The sequence below is a fragment of the Typopeltis vanoorti genome, chromosome 24 (assembly GCF_054136105.1).
Source record: "Typopeltis vanoorti isolate ZY-2024b chromosome 24, IOZ_Tvanoo_1.0, whole genome shotgun sequence".
In the NCBI taxonomy this organism is placed as follows: domain Eukaryota; kingdom Metazoa; phylum Arthropoda; class Arachnida; order Uropygi; family Thelyphonidae; genus Typopeltis; species Typopeltis vanoorti.
Window position 1 is genome coordinate 57,290,711 of NC_143572.1, and position 18,843 is coordinate 57,309,553.

At 36.8% G+C, this 18,843-nt stretch overlaps 1 protein-coding gene across 1 annotated transcript in view; it reads left to right on the forward strand.

Annotated features, from left to right (window-relative positions):
* Ziz (dedicator of cytokinesis protein Ziz) overlaps positions 1-18,843 on the forward strand; it is an 826,359-nt gene that overhangs the window by 695,395 nt on the left and 112,121 nt on the right. The window contains exon 43 of the mRNA XM_090414187.1: positions 7,964-8,073. Within this exon, the coding sequence (XP_090270313.1) occupies positions 7,964-8,073 (110 nt within the window). The remainder of the gene's footprint in view (positions 1-7,963; positions 8,074-18,843) is intronic.

Consider the following 18,843-nt stretch of genomic DNA (forward strand, 5'->3'; position numbering starts at 1 on the left):
ATTGCAGAGGTAATTTAATAATAAGGTTGTACACCCTTTGGCAACTCCTATAGGTTGGGATGACCTCTCATTGCTTCTGCCTTAGTGTCTCCACTACTGGGCCTGGCTCCCACTGATGAGACCTCAATAAAGGTGGAAACCAGTATGGGTAGTGGCCCTTGCCTTAATGCATAGCATTACACTTATCCACAATGAGAAGTGCTTTGCATTATGGGAGATACTGAGATAGGAGTGATGAGATCTTTCTCCACCTTTGCAATGAGTTGCCTGGTATTGTACTACCTTACCCCAGTCCTGAAGATACTTTCAGGTGCAAACTTTGTTTGCTCACACTTGGATAAAGGATTTAACTAAACTTATTATAAACTTCTAGAATAGTCTTTCGACATTTCAGAGATTTTCCCTCAAGTATTGATAAGCCCTCCTAGCATTTCTCTTGAATATTATCTACCACTGATCTGTCACTTCTCATTTCATTTAGCAATCTTTCAAAGTAATTAATCTAGACATCTAGAATATCTTCAGTTTTCAGTTCATCTTTGGTCATCTCTGATTCCTTGTCAGTCCATCCAAATAAGTCAGCAGGTGCTTTAATAGAATACAGAAAAAAAAAAAGTAAGATAAGCTAAATGTAAAACTAGCTAAACAAAAGTCATTGGAAGACGTTTGTTTTTATCTACTTTTACATTGTTTTTATCTGCGTTTACATTTAGTTTAGTTCTTGTCCATTTTACTCTGTATTATCTTGAGGCACCTGCTGACTTTCTTGCTTGCTTAGTCCTTTCATAATGCTTTCTTCTTCTTTTTTTTTTTTTTAGGACTGCCTCTTAATTTTCTTGCATCCACCATGGAGTTCTGATATTTCTATAACTGTTCATGACTTTGCCACATAACTCCCTAGCAGAATCAGTCTGTTTTCTTTAGAGTTCTAAAGTTTTTGAAATCTTTCATTTTATTAGTATCCCTGGGTGTAGTAGCAATAGTAAGATTGTGCCAAAAAGGAGTTAACACTGACAGAGAGATATAAATACATGATCAAGGCTGAGAATAACAATCATAATATTTAGATAGATTTTACATTAGGAAGTGTGACTGGTGTTGTTTAACAGATTTCAAAAATGAAATGGATCAAGCAGAGTAGGAGGTTGAAAGAGAGGAACAAGCTGAAGGTATGAAAAATGAGTTGATTTCAGTGAAGAGAGAGAGAGAGAGAGAGAGAGAGAGAGATTAGGAGACTTGAAGATAACTGATGTGCAACAAAGAGAAGAATTGAGAGCTATGGGAATGATAGAGGATAGGTTTGGTGTTGGGCATTTAGAAAGGATATTGTTTTCTGAGAAGGCACAGAGTTAAGAAGTTAATGCAGCAAATGATCAGAGCCTACCTATAAAACATGATAGCACAAATCAACAGATTGTACAGTAGGAAAAAGATGGATATGAGGTTGAAGATGTGGTTGCAGTAACACAAAGTGATGGAATGCATAAAGGTGAGGATGAGACAGGTAAGAATGGAAATCGCAGTCGGGATCAGGGCAACTGGAGTGGTCAAACCGAAGAGAGAGGTGTAGTATAGCAGCTAGAATAGAGAATGTTGGTGCTGGTAGGATGGCCTCAAACACACAGCATTATGTTTATATGTTTATACACAATATTTATAGTTATGTTTATACATAAATCTAAGGAGTATTCGAAACAAGAGAGCTGAGTTTGTGGCATCAATCGAGACACTATGCCCCAAAGTAATTGGAATAAGTGAAACTTGGTTGTCTGAGGAGGATGTGATGTCAGGAATAGAATTAGAAGGATATATAATTTTCCGAAAGGATAGAGATATGAAAATAGGAGCTGTTAATGATTGCAGAGGAATTGTGTCTGCAAAGTGTGGAAGTTGATGGTGCATGAACAGATTTTGAATCTGTGGTGCGAAGTTGAAATAAACAGGTTAGTTTTTCTGGTAGGATGCTGTTATAGGCCAGGGAATGCAGAGAATATTGATTATGAAATGTTTAGGCAAATTAGTTGGGCATGTAAAAAGAAGGTCCTGATGGGAGACTTTAATTACAGAAATATAGACTGGAAGGAGGAGATAGTGTATGGGAACAAGGAGAGCAAGTTTGTGAAATTTCTGAGAGATAAGTATCTTAAGCAGCACGTGATTGAAGCAATTGAAGGCTTTAATGTTTTGGATTTGGTGATAACTTCACACGATTTAGTTGTTAATGAGGTGTTGACGCTGCTATCAGTTGATGAGAGTGATCATGAGGTACTTGTTTGGGAAGTGATGAAACTAGAAAAGGTCACTGTCAAAAATGGATACATATGGGATTATAGGAAGCTCTGTAGTCATTTAGCATCAGTACGTTGGGTAGATGAGCTGAGCAGAAAAGATATTGACAATGCATGGAAACTCCTAAGGCAGTATCTGACAAAAGCAATGTATGACTGCATACCGAGGGTTAAGTGAGTAAATAGAGTGGGAGTGAAATGGATGAACAGTGAAATCAAGCAAGCTGTGATGGAAAAGAAAATGTTATGGAGGAGGTACAAGACAGTGGTGGTAATCAGATCCATGAAGAGTATAAGGTGCAGGCTAGAAAGATGATGAGCATGATAAAGAAAGAAAAGGTGCAGTATGAGAGGAGCTTGGCTGGTTAGGCCAAGGTTAGCTCTTGGGAATTTTTCTGCTACATGTCAAGCAAGAGGAAGAATAATTATGGCAGCAGACTAACAACTGAAAAGGATATAATGGAATTATTGAATGAGCACTTTATCAGCATATATCATACTGGTATAAATTATCTGGTACAATATATAGAAGAGGCAAGTATTAGGAGAATTGAAAGTGAAAGAAACAGAGGTGTATCAGATGTTGGTTAGGTTAGATGTGAATAAAGCTGTGGGAATGGATGACATATCACCATGTATGCTTAAGGAATGTGCAGCATAGTTGGTTATACCCTTGACCTGGTTATTTAATGAAAATCTTGCAGTGGGTTGGGTACCTAAGGAGTGGAAAGAGGGCAAAATAGTACTACTTCACAAGCATGGTTCTAAGACAGAAGTCTCCAACTATGGACCAGTCTGTATAGCTGCAGTTGTGGTCAAGGTGTTGGAGAGATTATTAACAAATAAAATACAGAATTGGGTTGATGGACATGCCATTTTTATGAAGGTCAGCATGAATTTGTAAGGGTAAGTCCTGTTTTAGTAATTTACTTGCATTTTATGATAAGGTGATGAGTGTGTTAGATAAGGGAAAATCATATACCAGTGATATTCTTAGACTTTGCAAAAGCGTTTGATAGATTACCACATGATAAGTTGATGTACATGCTGCAGAGGATGGGAATAACCAGTATATTGGTTAGATGGATCAGAGATTGGCTCTCTCAACGAAACCAGCAGGTTGTGTATGATGGAGCAGTGTCTCAAAAAAAGAAGTGTAACCATTGGCTTGCCCCAGGGTTCTGTTCTTGGGCTCCCACTGTTTAACTTATCTGTAAACGATATATCATATGGACTGACTGGGGATCTTCAGTTATTTACTGATGATGCAAAGTTAGAAAGAATTATAAGTAGCACTGCTGATGCTGAATCCCTTCAGGAAGATTTGTATAGAATTTTTACTTTGACAAAAAGTGGGGTTTTAGTTTTAATATCAATAAGTGCAAGGTTGCATTTTGGAGTGCAGAAATATAAGGCTATGTACTATATCAATTGTACCATACTGCAGGAAGTGGATGAGATTAGAGATTTAGAAGTGATGGTTGACAGTAGACGAAAGTTTAGAGGGCATATTGCTAGGGTTGCAAAAGTTGCAAATTGTAGTGCTGCTATCATAAGAAGTACTCTAACATGCAAGGTTAAGGAAGTGGTTGTTCCACTGTATAAGGCACTGGTCAGACCATACTTGGACTATTGTGCTCAGATCTGGTCACCTGGTTTTCAATGTGATGTGGAGACATTGGAGAGAGCCCAGAGAAGAGTGACTAAGACAATATCAGGAGTTTGGAATGCTTGCTGTGGAGAGAGGTTGAAGAGATGTGGATTGCAGAGTTTGGTGGATAGAAGGAAGAGAGGTGATATGATATAGATGTTTAAGTTAGTGAGAGGATTTTATCAGATTAATCCAAAGGGGATTATAAAAAGAGTAGAAGGTGAGAGGGGAAGAACCAGGGGTTATTCCTGGAAGTTATGTAAAAGTGTGAAGAAGGGTGTGAGGAGTAGATTTTTTACACGGAGAATTGTCATTGAATGGAATGCATTACTAGAATGTGTTGTTAATGCAAGGAGTGTTAAGGACTTTAAGATTCTATATGATAAATATGTTGTCAGTTGAATGAACCTCCCAGGATGAGCCTGTTGACTCTATGGAGGATGTAATAATAATAATAATAATAATAAGGGAATGAGAGGAAATAACAGAAAATTGAGAAAGTACAGGAGAAAGGGAAGGTAGATGTGAAGAAGGCAAGCAAGTTAGAGAACAAGTTGGGGGGAGGGGAAGAGAGAGAAGATTGTAGGAGATTCAGTGATTCACAGTATGCAGAATAGAATGTTATATAGAATGTGAATAAAATGTTCAAGGGCTTGCCTGAAGGAATGATAGTGTGTGTGTGGCAATAAAGTGAGGTGAGTATGCTGATGAATTGATAGCATTTTTTTGGTATGAATGACCTGAGAGGTTGTGTGAACTGGGTAGTGAGAGAGGTGTGTTTGAGATTGTGAAGTAGAAAAGTATGAAAGGGAAGATAGTGAGTATTGCCCAGATATGATAATACAGAGTTGAGAAGAGCATCAGTGATACTCTTCTTCTCAACTCAGCATCAGTGATGCCAGTAGTTGAAAGAAATCCAAATATGTTGATGTTTGGAGTACAATTTGATGATGGAAGAGAACTGTATTTGAGAGATAGGCTGTATTTAAACATGGAATGACACAGACATCTGAACAGATTATTGTTCTCTGGAAACTATAGTTGCTAGAGTAGCAGGTCCACAAGAGGTCCTCTAGAGTACTAGAGGACCTCTTGTGGAGATAGTCACTTGCAAGATGGGAGAATGTATGATATACCACAGAGCTGAATGGAGTCTGGAGAAAATAATAATAGGTATAGGAATACTGATACTACAATGATTCTTTTCTATCCAAATGCCAGTTGTATCAGAAATAAAGGAAATGAATTTATGGCATAAATAGTCTTAGCCTATCTTGTGATGGTTGGAATCTGTGAAATGTGGTTGGCAGAAAAGGATGTCCGACAGAATACAAGTAGAGTGATATAGCATATTTTGGCATTACAGGAATAGTAGTGGAGTGTCACTTGGGAGATAAGTGATGGCTTGTGTCCTCTCAGAATGGAGAATTTGGAGGGAAATGGTACTAATGGTTTTGATAAAAGGTAAGCAAGATAAAATATTTAGTGGAATGTTGAATAGGCCAGATAACACAGAGGATGAAGAGTGGGAGTTATTTTAGGCAGTCTAATTTGGCAAGAGAATCCCTAGGCAGTCCCAAAATGATTGTTCATTATGTGAGAGTTTCAGTATAGCAGTATAAATTGGGAAAAAGATAACTAGTTAGGGTTTAGAATTTCTGGAATTCTTGAGGAGCAAATATCTTAGGCAGCGTGGTAGAGGGAATATGAAGATCAGGGATTAGGAATTTGGTTCTAGCATCAGAGGATGATCTGATTATAAGTGAGATGTCACCCTAGTTCCCAGTTGATAAGAGGGACTACGTAGTCTTGATTTGGATATACATGAAGAAGAATCAATAAAAAAGGAATTCATGTGGAATTATAAAGCATATGTTCATAAAATCAGCTTGGAGCATTTCTATGGTGGAAAAATTGGAATGGAAAGATATCACCAGTGCATGGTAGCTAATAAAAAAATATTTATTAGCAGCAACTGCAAGCTGTATACCTCCTGTGAAAACGCTAACACTTTTTGGTGTTAAACGAGTCATTTATGGTATAAAACATGAACTGCAGATTAAAAAGAGTTTTTGGAAAAAGTATAAAGTCATAGGTAGAGAACAGTGGGAGGTGTATAAGATTCTGGCCAGGAAAAGGGACCAGGCTAGCAAGGAAGACAAAAGGAAGAGGAAGAAAGAGAATCCCTAGCAGTCCCATCCAGCTGTTTGTATATTTTTCCTTTTCATGGGATTTCTTTATGGTTATCTGGCCCATAACCATAGAAGGCACCATGAAAGGACATTAGTTTTGTCTTTAATTACAATTTAAATTGTTTTTTGCAATTACGTAGTTTAGTGCTGTGTGCTTATCACAGTTATAATTGTGCCCTGATGATGCTAGTTAAATACCAGTGAAATATTAGTGAGTTTAATAAATATATATATTTTTCTCTATTGGTGTTATTTATATCATAACTCATTGTTATGAATGCTATTATTGATTTAGACAAGAGAATGGATACACCATGATAATGTTAGATTATGCTAAGGCTTTTGACAGGATACAGCATGAAAGCCTGTTGCATAAATTGGAGATGGGATTGGATTATAAAATATTAGCATGGATACGAGGATGGCTGACTGATAAATATTAAAAAGTGATATATGGGTATATGAATCTGCAAGATTTATTGTGACCAGTGCTGTACCACAGGGATCCCCCCTTGATCCATTGTTACCAATCTTTATATTATTGACATTGGGATGGATTTGACAGGTGACATACAACTGTTGGATGATAGTTAGAAATGCAATTGATATGCAGAATGATTTGATTAAGCTGGAATTTTAGGTGTGCAGATGGCTGTCAGTTCAATGTTAGTAAATGTAAAGGCAAGCACCTCGTTGTAATGAGCTATCCAGTGATCCATTATGTTGGTGGGATTATGCTAGAAGAAACTGACCAGGCTAGGGAACTTGGAGTTTAATTTAGTCGATAGGCTGGTGAGGTTCAAGGACCATATAGCAAAGATTGAATGAACTTCAATATGTAAGGAAGTCATTTTCCCTTTTTACAAGACCATGATATGACCTCACTTGGACTATTGTGCACAGATATGGTCCCTCTCCTGATTTCTAGTGATTCTGATACGGTGGAGAGAGTGCAGAGGAGAATGTTAAACATGACACTGGGATTGTGGAATACAGATTATGAAAACCAATTGAGAATTTGTTTACTGCAGATACCAGTAAACATGAAAAAGAGGAGTGATATGATGAGACTTAAAAACTTCTGAAAGGGTCTCACAAGATACCAGTTGATGGAATTTTTCATTTTATAGAGGGTCGGGAGAGGATAAGATGGCATCCATGGAAGATAGAGAATGAATGCAGTGAAGACGGGATGTGAGAGCTAGATTTTTCTCTCATAGTCTGATTTGTGATTTAAATGGATTGCCTTTCAAGGTTGTGAATGCAGGCGGCATGAATGAATTCAAGATAAGGTATCACAGTTGGTGTGTTTGATATTTGGTCTCCTTTAATAAGTTCCTGACTCCCTGGAAGTCTTTCTTAATAATATTTTGTTTGCTTCAGTGATTTAGTGAATAAAGCTATTGGTATTCCACGCTGACTGTGACTACTGGAGGAGGCTAGCAAAGAGTATCACCTACCAACCATGAATGACCCAATGGTTCATTTCAGACTACGGAAGAAGAAGAAGAAGATTCCAGGCTAGCTTTTTTTATAAATGGTTTCCAGTTTTTGAAAGTTTATTAATGTTGGACAAAACAACATTTTGTTGTTTTGTCCAATAATTTATGTTATAAATTATTTTTATCATTTGTTTGCTAACCTTGGCTTATCTACAATAATAATGTGCTTGAGGTTTTAAATTTTTCATTGGCAATGTTGACATAGAAAAATGTAATAATGTATAATTTCATTTGAATTTTTTTTTTTACGTGATCCCTAAACTACTGTTTAGTGACAAATATATTATTTTTAATTTTGAACTTCAAAGAAATTTTATATTTTTACAATAGGACTCTTTCCTGGTGGATGCAGTGCATTTAGGCATATTTCGCCAAATGTGGAGCAAGATGAATCTAATCTAAAAGAAGATTCAGGAACACATGATGTTGAATATAGCGAAGTAAGAATTTATGTTATGAACAGTTTTTGTCATTGTTTCAGTAGTTTCTGTTTAGAATAGTGCAGCCTATTGATTTCTTTACTTTAAATCTTGATTTTTCACTAGTTCTGATTTCCTAATAGCAGAGTCATCATTGTTGAAAAATTTTAATGTTCATCGCAATTCCAACTGTATTTTTCCAGCAAATAGAGATAATAATAATAATAATAATCCTATCCTATCAATGGTCCTAACAGGCACTTAAGCACCCATGACCTTTCCAAGTATTCTTGGACTTTGCAACCATAACGTGAGGATAAGGTGGTTAGCCCTGTGTCTCCTGGTGTGTCCTATGTCTGTTGATGCATGTGCTCACGGGGCCGGTTTGCCTGATTTGGGGGGAAAGGTGAAAAAGTTTCCAGGTGGGAAAAAATCCCTACCTCCATATGAGACCAGCTAACTCACCTTTTGTCAAAAGAGACCAGATAAAGGTTCCTCATGTCACTGACGGGAATCTAATTCAAGTCTTTTCAATCAGAGGGAGTTGTCTATACTGACTGATCTATGGAGGCTCAATAATAATAATAATAATATACTGACCACTAAGGCATCATAAGACTCATTTTGGGAGACCATTGCTAGACAAAACAAAGTCTATTTTACCACTACTTAATCTCTCTGACCATTTGCACTTTTATTACCCTCTCAGACAATGCATTCCTTGTTTCTGCCACTCCTTATGCAAAAAACTTACTTCATACCATTTACTCAATACTTCCAAAATTTTGCATCGTCCAGGGATGGCTCCTTGTCTTTGTTCCCTCCCCTTTTCTACCATAGGAAATATCTCCCCCATTGTCAATCCATTAATAACCTTTCAACAGCTTAAGTGTCTCAATCATATCTTTTATCTTCTATCCACCAAGCTGTAGTTTTCATTCCTTTAATCTGTCCTCATAACCAATACTGATATCATTTTTGTTATCCGCCTTTGCACCCTCTCTAGGGTTATTTCATCCCTTTCAAATCCCAGTGACATAATCTGAGCACAGAAATCCAGATGCGGTTTGATCAAACGTTTATGCAATGGAATAACCACCTTTTTATCTCTTATGGTCAGTGTCCTCATGGGTATTGCAGAGTTATCTGATATGTCGTCCGTGCGGTTAGCCTAGTGGCTATGCGCTTCGCAACCATATGCCTGGGGAAGGAGTGTCCTAGGTTCAATTTCCATTGACGATGTGAGGAGCTTAAGGATCTTCCTCAGCCATAGCCAAGTTAGCTTGTCTTGGGCATGAACAGCAGGGTTTTTTCCACCAGTTTATCTGGGGTTTTTCATCCCGCAAGCAGGCAAACCGGTCCAGTGAACACACACGGATTACAGTCAGGAATACTGACCCAGCCATAGGTCTGATTCATCAGCTATGCCGGTTCTGGAGCCCGGATAAAATTTTGGGGGACTGAGATGGTGCCATACCTCCCCGTAAAGGGGACTCATGGCCATGTATCATCATACGATTATTATTATTATCTGAGATGTCTTCACGACCTTTGCAATATGTCCTCTGAACTTCAAATTTCTATCTACAATCACCCAAAGATCCCTTGCTTCCTTCACTGCTTTCCATATAATTTCAAGTGAGCATAAAGCATTCCATCTTGCATTCCAAATTTCAATTCAACCATCATTAAACTGACATCCCCATTAATTTTCCTACTTTCCCAGCTTATTCAAATCTTCTTGAACAGCCAAAGCATCAGCACTATTACTAATCACCTTTTCAAGCTTTACATTCATCTTCAAACAACTAAATATTTCCCTGTAGTCCAGTGACAAGAAGCCTCCATAACTGAGTTGGTATAGACAGTCCATTTGGTTTGAAAAGTCTTGGTTTTGAATCCTGTCTGTGACATGAGGAACCTTTATCAGTTGTGAGTTAGCTGGTCTCTTACTGACTTAGAGGGTGTTTCCTCCTGGAAACTAGTTTCTTCATCCCTCAGAACAGGCAAACTGGACCCATAAACACACAAATCTACAGCCATAAATATTTGCCTTTAGGAACAGCAGAGAAGCCATGTGCCAACTGCATTAATTCGTTGTGACCCTTTCGTCAAACAATGTCATTAACATAAAGATTGAACATTAGTGATTTCAATGCTGTGGAACTTCATTTGCAACCTTCCTACTCACTGATACTGTTCCCCCATATACTATCTCTGATATCGATCAGAAAGCCAGTTAGTAATCTAATCCATTAATGTGATATTCAAATTCACATGTTGAAATTTAAAAGCTAACTTGTCATGTGGTAAAAGAAAAAAAAAGTTTATGCATTATCCTCATCCACTGCTGTTATAAAAGTCAACCAGATTACTAAAACAAGAGTGTCCTTTAACTGTATATAATAATATTGTCCTCATCTGTCCAATTCTGTATACAAGTTCTTACCAGTGCTTCCAAAATCTTAACAACCATAATAGCAGAAGCAATACAGGCTAGCCCATAGTTTGATACCTGCATTCTACCACTACCAAAAAATGAAAGTGTATGCTTTACTCTCACCCACTTTTATGTTACTCTGTTGTAAAAGACAACCAGATGGCAAAGTTTTTTTTCTATTACCAGTGATCTCACACAGATAATTCACCTGCTTATTAGATTACCAGATAGTCCTTATCACTCTCCAAACCATCCTGATCTTTTGCTTACTAATGATTTATGATCCTTCTAAGTATTTTGTGGAGTTTGTTTGTTCTCTAGCCAGTTTAGTCACAAACATAGCATTAATTTTGTCATAGCATTTGTAATCATTGACCATTATAAGTTCTTTGGTTTATGTGCATCATTTCCTTATTCAGATTATTGTTTCCATTACAACATTTATTTCCTGTTCCTATTCAAATTCTTATCCTCTATCAAGCCATACATATCAGTATCATATTCAAATGGGAATCATTCTTTCTGATCACTTGTGAAAGCCATGACCATAACAGTTGTTCAACTCTACTCGCACTCTGTTTTGCACTCAGATGGTTCTTTTGTATCATGACCTATGCATAAAGCCACTTCCAACATGAATAACTTTTAGAAAGGCTTTTGATTGAAGTAGAGTTAGCTGATCTCGTAGGGAGTTGGCAACATTTTCTCTCCTCGATTTTTGTCCCACAAACAGACAAATAGGCCTGAAAAAAAAATGTATACAATTGATAAACATAGCAGGCTCCACAGATGAGATTAATTGCCTAACTCTATCAGAGTTGGGTTTATATAAAAGTAGATTACTTGGCAATAACAGACGTGTGAACCTAATGTAAAATGAACAGAATGCCCTATAGGATAGTTGCAAGGATTCTAACATTTTCCCTTAATTTGGAAAGACCTGACCTCAAATCCTCTTTAGAATGCAAAAACCTTTTACATTCTAAATGGGAAGCATTAGAATTTTCCTTTCTGGAAACTATGGTTTTTCATCCTGTAAAGTAGACAAACAGCCAGATAATCCACACAATAACAAACATAATACACTGCCCTCATAGCCTTAATTGCTTTGTCTATGACCTCAAGCCACCCAACTCGTAATTCAATTCTTTGACTTGTCTTGTCCTACAGTCTGTTACACTGAAAGCAAGGCAGGTTGTGGCAAAGCACGATGTAATGCTCCATGGCCTTCTCATGCTGTACAAGAATTATCCTCTAATTCTTGTACAGCATGGGATACTATTGTAGTACTACATAATTAAGTTTACATTATTACAAATTTCCTATCAATAATTTTCCTATGAATTATTCTGTTCATTGCCAGCACTTCTTCTCTGCTTTAGCAAACTATTCCAACATAAATTGTCAAGTCAGTCAGATCAAATCTCTCCATTTCTTTCTATTTTCCCCAAAGTCTTCCTTCATGAAACTGTACCAGTTCAAGTTTCTTATTTTCTAGATTTTCTCTTATTTCATTTCATACATTGATATTCAAACCACTTCAAGTGAGAGTACATAAGCGTTTCTCGAATACTTTTTAGTCCTGAACTATTCCTAATATCCACATTTTTTATTCTATTTTTCCTTGTTTTTGCTAACATTGTCCATAAAACTGTCATTTCTATTGTTTGTATTCTATTCATGTCTTTTTTTTTTTTTGTCAATTTTGACTCTGATGCAAAGTCAAAATTGGCAAAAAGTAATTTTTGTTAATGAAAAATTTTCACTTCAGCAGGACCTCACTGCCCCAAAGTGAGGTCCTGCTGAAGTGAAAAAAAACTTACTGTTAAAAAAAAAAAAAAAAAAAAGAAAAAAAAAAGTTGTCCCAGTGAAATCCTTCTCATTATCTACTGATCTAATATTCATCACTAGAAAGTATACGTCCTAGATATCTGAAGTTTTCACTACTCTTCAAATCTTGCCCACTGAGTCAAACACCATTAACATTTTCATTTTTCCACCATAATTTAAAACTATACTCTCACTTTTCCTGCTATTAATATGTAGCCCATAGTTCTGTGTTACATTATTCCATCTGTTCAGGTTTCTTCTATAGTTCTTCTTCTGAATGTGACAAAATCACCATATCTGTAAACATAGCTGTTTCACCTTTCTGGTATTAATCATATCTAGGATACTATTTATCACCATAATGAACAGCAATGGAGTTAAGATACTTCCTTACTGCAGTCCATTTTTAAGTGTAATCCACTCAGAATTACCAAATTTAGTATTCACTTTTTCTATGCCTGTCTTTTTCCTAGACTTTTTTCTCATTGAACCGAATCAAAGCTTTTTACCAAATCAAAAAATGCCATAAAAAGGCATTTTTCAAATTCTTGGTGTGTTTCCATCATTTCTCTTACAGCAAAAGTCATATCAACAGTTCATGCCCCTTTCCTAAATCTAAACTGCTCTTCTCTTATACCTTCCTGTGTTTTATCTCTTATTCTTGTTACCATTATCCTTTCATAAATCTTTGCATGGTGACACAATAATGTTATTCCTCTATAGTTACTACACTCCCTTCTTGAGCCTCCTTTGTTATATATTGGAACAATAATCCTCTTGGTTCAATCATTGGGTATCAACTTGTTTCTTCAAATCAGTCTAAAGATGTCATATAATCATTCCAATCCTGTATTACCAGAAGCTCTGATCATTTCAACAGGCAAACCACCCATTCTGGGAGATTTTCCATTCTTCACCATCCTTAATGCTTCAGCCACTGCCAGACTTATTTTCTTATCATCCCTCTCTCTCTCTCTCTCTTATCATTATATTCATTCAATTTATGTCACTATGACTTTCACCTTTATTTAACAGATCTCTAAAATAATGTTGCCATCATCTTATTCTCTCTTCCAGTAGTCCCAAATGAGGATTTCCATCCCTCTTATTAAGAAACTTATTTCTTCTTCTTCTTCTGTCCTTCATTAGTTCTATATATATATTTATTATTATTATTATTATTATTATTATTATTATTATTATTATTATTACAGGCAACTCCAGGGAGTCCTTAGACTCATCGAGGGAGGCCCTAAACATCATGTCCACACAACTATACAACATTCTCATAGTATCTATCATACCTTGCCTTGAACTCACTCACTGTCATAGCACCCACAACAGACTCTGGCAGCTTATTCCACTCATTTACCACTCTAAAAGTAAAGAACCAAGCTCTAACCCCTGCTAACCACACTCTTACCCAGCTTCCATAGGTGTCCCCTAGTTTTCCTACCACCAGTCCTGATCTCAAAAATATCCTCTGACTTAATCCTGTAGAAACCTTTTAGCAATTTGAATGTCTCAATCATATCTCCCCTCTTCCACCTATCAACCAATTTCTGCAACCCACAAATCTTCAACCTGTTCTCATATGGTTCATTCCATAGACCCGCTATCATCTTAGTCACTTGTCTCTGGATCCTCTCCATCTCCTCCCCATCAAGAAGGAACCTAGGTGACCAAATCTGGGCACAGTAGTTAAGATGAGGTCTTATCAAGGCTCGGTACAGGGGTACAATAACTTGCTTGTCTCTGCTCCAAGGTATTTTTCAACAACCAAGTGAATTGATGAGCTGATTTAGCTACTTTTGTAATGTGCCCCCTAAACTTCATCTCCCTATCCACCAACACTCCCATGTCCCTGGCCTCATCAATCTCCTGGAGTACAGCTCCACCAATGTGGTATACTGCTGCTAATCTTTTCACTCCAAAATGCATAACCTTACATTTTGTCACATTAAATTGACATCCATTCTCCTTAGCCCAGAACTCCAATCTATCCAAGTCATCCTGCAAGATTTTGATATCTTCTGCATTCACTATCGCCCTACCCAACTTTGCATCATCAGCGAACAAATGAACTGTTCCTCTTAGATCCTTCCCTATATCGTTAATGAACAGATTAAACAGCAGTGGTCCAAGAACAGAACCCTGCGGCACACTACTAGTCACAGGCCGTCTTTTGGACTCTACTCCTGAATAAACTACTCTTTGATATCTCTCCATCAACCACCCACCTATCCATCTCACCAACCCTATATCCATTGCCATATGTAGTAGTTTACAGATTAGAATTCCATGTGGTATCCTGTCAAACACCTTTGCCAGGTCCAACAGTGTGTGTGTGTGTGTGTGTGTGTGTGTGTGTGTGTGTGTGTGTGTGTGTGTTTTGTTCCCATATGGCTTCTTCCAACTTATGTTCAAATTCAACCCAGCCAACCCAACTTTTAATTTAAAGAGCCATACAAGTTTTTTTGCATGGCTCTTTCTCTGATTATAAACAACTCTATCATCATTTGATCTTGTCGTCATAAACATCTGTAAATCTATATTTTAACTTGACTGCTTCTTTAACTCTCTCACTCCACCAGCATGTTTCTTTTCCTTTCACTGCTTCCATTTGTTTTTCCATATACTTCTTCTGCCATTCCTACTATTACATCTTGAAATTTTTCCTGTTCTCCTCTGCATCATCTGTAGTTGGGCCTTGGACCTAATAGAAGACTTAGATTCTTACTTTGCTTCAGACTTTCAATGTCCATAGCTTCGTTTTTCTATCTTTTTTTTTTTTTTCTTGCCACATTTATCTTCATTATACATCTTAAAAGTGGCTATAAGAAGCCTATGATCTCCTTCTAAAACAAATGAAAGCAAAACAAGGATGAAGTAATTCATTACTGATTTTTGCTCACCATCCCAGCTATACCTTTCAGTTCTGTGGTGTTGTCTTTTTAAACCAGCTGTTTCTAATTTTGAGATAATTTCTGATGCAAAAAAATCTAATAACATTTTTCCTTCCTCACTTCTTGGACCTAAACTAAATAAGCCCAAAAAGTTTGTCTACTCCTGTTCTTTCTTCTCAAAACCTGTATGTTAAGATCTCCTAAGATTACTACACCCTTCTTCTGAATAATACCCTCCTCAAAATTTGTCATTTACTTATTTACTAATGATAAAACCAACACCATTTTTTGATTGGTCATCTCCTCCTTTTCAAAGCAAAACAAAGTCTCGTCTTAAATTCTTCTTTCCTTTTTTTTTTTTTTCCCATTTTGTCTCACTCAAACCCAAAACATCTAATTTCTTTTCCATTATAACGTCGACTAACTCTTCCTCTTTACTTGTAGGTGTCAATATATTCAGTGTTCCAATTCTCAGTTTCTTTTCCACTTTAGGTTGTTTGCTGTTTTTAGCATCAACAAATCCACTTCAACATTATCAGAGATTATATTTCCATCTTCAATAATTATATATATATATTTCTTATATTTCCAACTACAATAAAGATTAGGGTAAGTTAAACTTGAATGATATTCATATTGAATTTTTATGTATGCTATCCCTTTGTCACTCTAATGTCAATACTGATTTTAAATACTTATAACTGGAAAAGACATTTTAATTAAATTATGAAATGATTACATATTGTGAGAAATGATAATGAAGGTCTTGAAATTTATAATTTATACACCAAAAAAAGTTATATATGATATTATTATAACAACCTCAGTTGTATCAACAGTCATCATAGAAGGTCTCATTTAGCAAACAGCATATTTCCCATGAAAGCATCACGGGAAAATGTGGTTTCAGAGAGAGGTGAAAAATATTTGAATTTGCTGTGGACCACGAGATAATGATCTGTAACACAAGATTCCAACAAAAGGACTGTAGAAAATGAACGTGGCAATCAAATGATGGTAAAACCAAGAACATGATCAATATGATTACGATTAAAAGAAGATGAACATCAGTACAGCAGTAGCGAACTTTTCAAGGAGTGGATATAGACTCAGATCATAGTTTAGTGATTGCAAACATCAAGTTGAAATTAAAAAGAAAATATAAACCCCACCATCAGAAAGGAAGAGATACAGTAAGAATAAGTGAAGCAGAAATAGGAAGAAGGTACAGAACAGTGTTAAAAGAGAAACTTAAAAGTGTGGACAAAGAAGAAAATTCAAATCTAAGAATGAAAGGAGTAATGAAGGCGATAGAAAATGCAGTTGAAGAAACATTACCAGAAGAAGAGAAGATCAAGAAGTGGATTAGACAAGAAACACTGAAGTTAGTACAGGAGAAAATAATGTTGAAGATAAGAAGGGATACATCAGAACAAATAGAGGAGCAATATAGAAGAAAGTGTATTGAGGTGAAAAAAGGAGTCGGAATGGATAAGATGAAATGGCTAGAAGCCCAGTGCAATAATATAGAACAGCACTATGGAGAGCATAAAACTAGGAAGGCGTACAAAATGATTAGAACCATTAATAGAAGGTGGCAACCAAAACAGACCATAATTAAAGATGAAAAAGGCAAAGTATTGATGATTAAAGATAAAATTGTATGGTGTGAATAAGATACTGTAGTGAGTTATATGAAGAAAACTGGATTTAGATAGTGTTGGGAAACTGACTGAAGAATTGAAGCAGCTATCACCACCATATAATGAGTATGGTATGGGCATTTTAAGAGGAGAGGTAGAAGAAGCAATAGGATGGCTAAAACACAACAAGAGTCCTGTAATGATAACATCACTGGAGAAATGATTAAATATGGTGGCAAAAGTATGGTTACAGAAATGCACCAACTATGTAATATGGTATGGAAAGAAGAGAAAATGCCAGAGAAGTGGGTGAAATCGATATTAGTGACATTATACAAGAAAGGAAATAAGCAAGAATGTAAAAAAATTATAGAACAATTGCCTTGATAAGTCACCTCGGTAAGGTGATGATGATATTGACAGAAAGATTGAGAACACAATTGGAAGCATACCTTGTAGACAAGCAAGCAGGATTTAGGAAAGACAGAACTATAATTCAACAGATTTTGACAATGTGGTTAATAGCAGAGAAACCTAGGAAAAACAAAAACATATTATTATTATCCTTCTCCTCTGTCCAGAGGAGACAGAGGAGAGGATACACAGTAATATACTTGGATTTCGCAAAAGCTTTTGATAGAGTACCTCATGATAAGTTGACAGTCAAACTAGAGCAGATGGGGTTGGATATTAGATTAGTGCATTGGATTGGAGACTGGCTCTCTGATAGGTATCAACAAGTTGTGTATGGGGGTGCGATATCCAGGAAAAGGAAAGTCACTAGTGGAGTGCCTCAGGGATCTGTTTTAGGGCCATTACTATTTAACTTGTATATTAATGATATTGGCGAAGATTTGGATGGAGATATTCAGTTGTTTGCAGATGATGCAAAGTTGGGACGAACCATAAAGAGTAGTGAAGATGTTGTGGCCTTGCAAGAAGACTTGAATAAATTGAGTGATTGGGCAAGCAAATGGGGATATGAGTTCAATGTTGCAAAATGTAAGGTTTTAAAATTTGGAAAACAAAGATGGGATGCAGAATTTATGCTTGGTGAGAATATATTGTTGGAAGTAGAGGAAATAAGAGATTTGGGGGTGATAGTGGATAACGATCTAAAATTTAGGGGACACATCGCCAAAATTGTGAAGACAACACAAAGACTTCTGGGAATGATGCGGAGGACACTGACGTGTAGAAGTAGGGAGATTCTTGTTCCATTGTATAAGGATTTGATTAGGCCACACATGGACTATTGTGCCCAGATTTGGTCACCTGGTTTTCAGAAGGATGAAGAGATGTTGGAAAGGGTCCAAAGGCGACTGACTAAGGTAGTTTCTGACATCTGGAATGTCGAGTATGAGGAAAGATTGAAAAGATGTAATTTGCAGAGTCTAGTGGAGAGAAGGAAGAGGAGAGATATGATAGAGACCTACAAGTTGGTAAGGGGTTGTTATAGGATCAATGGTGGAGAAGTTCTACAGAGAATAGTGGGAGATCAGGGGAGAACCAGAGGTCATTCCTGGAAACTGTATAAAGAGGGTGTGAGTAGGGGAGTGAGAGGCAGGTTTTTTTCATGCAGAGTTGTGAGTGATTGGAATGCCTTACCTGAGAATGTGGTGTCTGCAAGGAGTTTGAATGTGTTTAAGACGTGGTATGATGAGATGTGTGTGAGATAAAAGGACCTCCTAGATGAGTCTTTGACTCCATGAGGTCTTGTTTAATAATAATAATAATATTATTATTATTATTATTATTACCCAAGACTCATGGAGTCAAAGACTCATCTAGGAGGTCCTTTTATCAAACACACAGCTCATCATACCGTGCTTTAAACACACTCAAATTCTCTGCAGACACCACACTCTCAGGCGAGGCATTCCAGTCATTCACAACTCTGCATGAAAAAAACCTGCTTCTCACTCTCCTACTCACACCCACCTTATACAGCTTCCAGGGATGACCTCTGGTT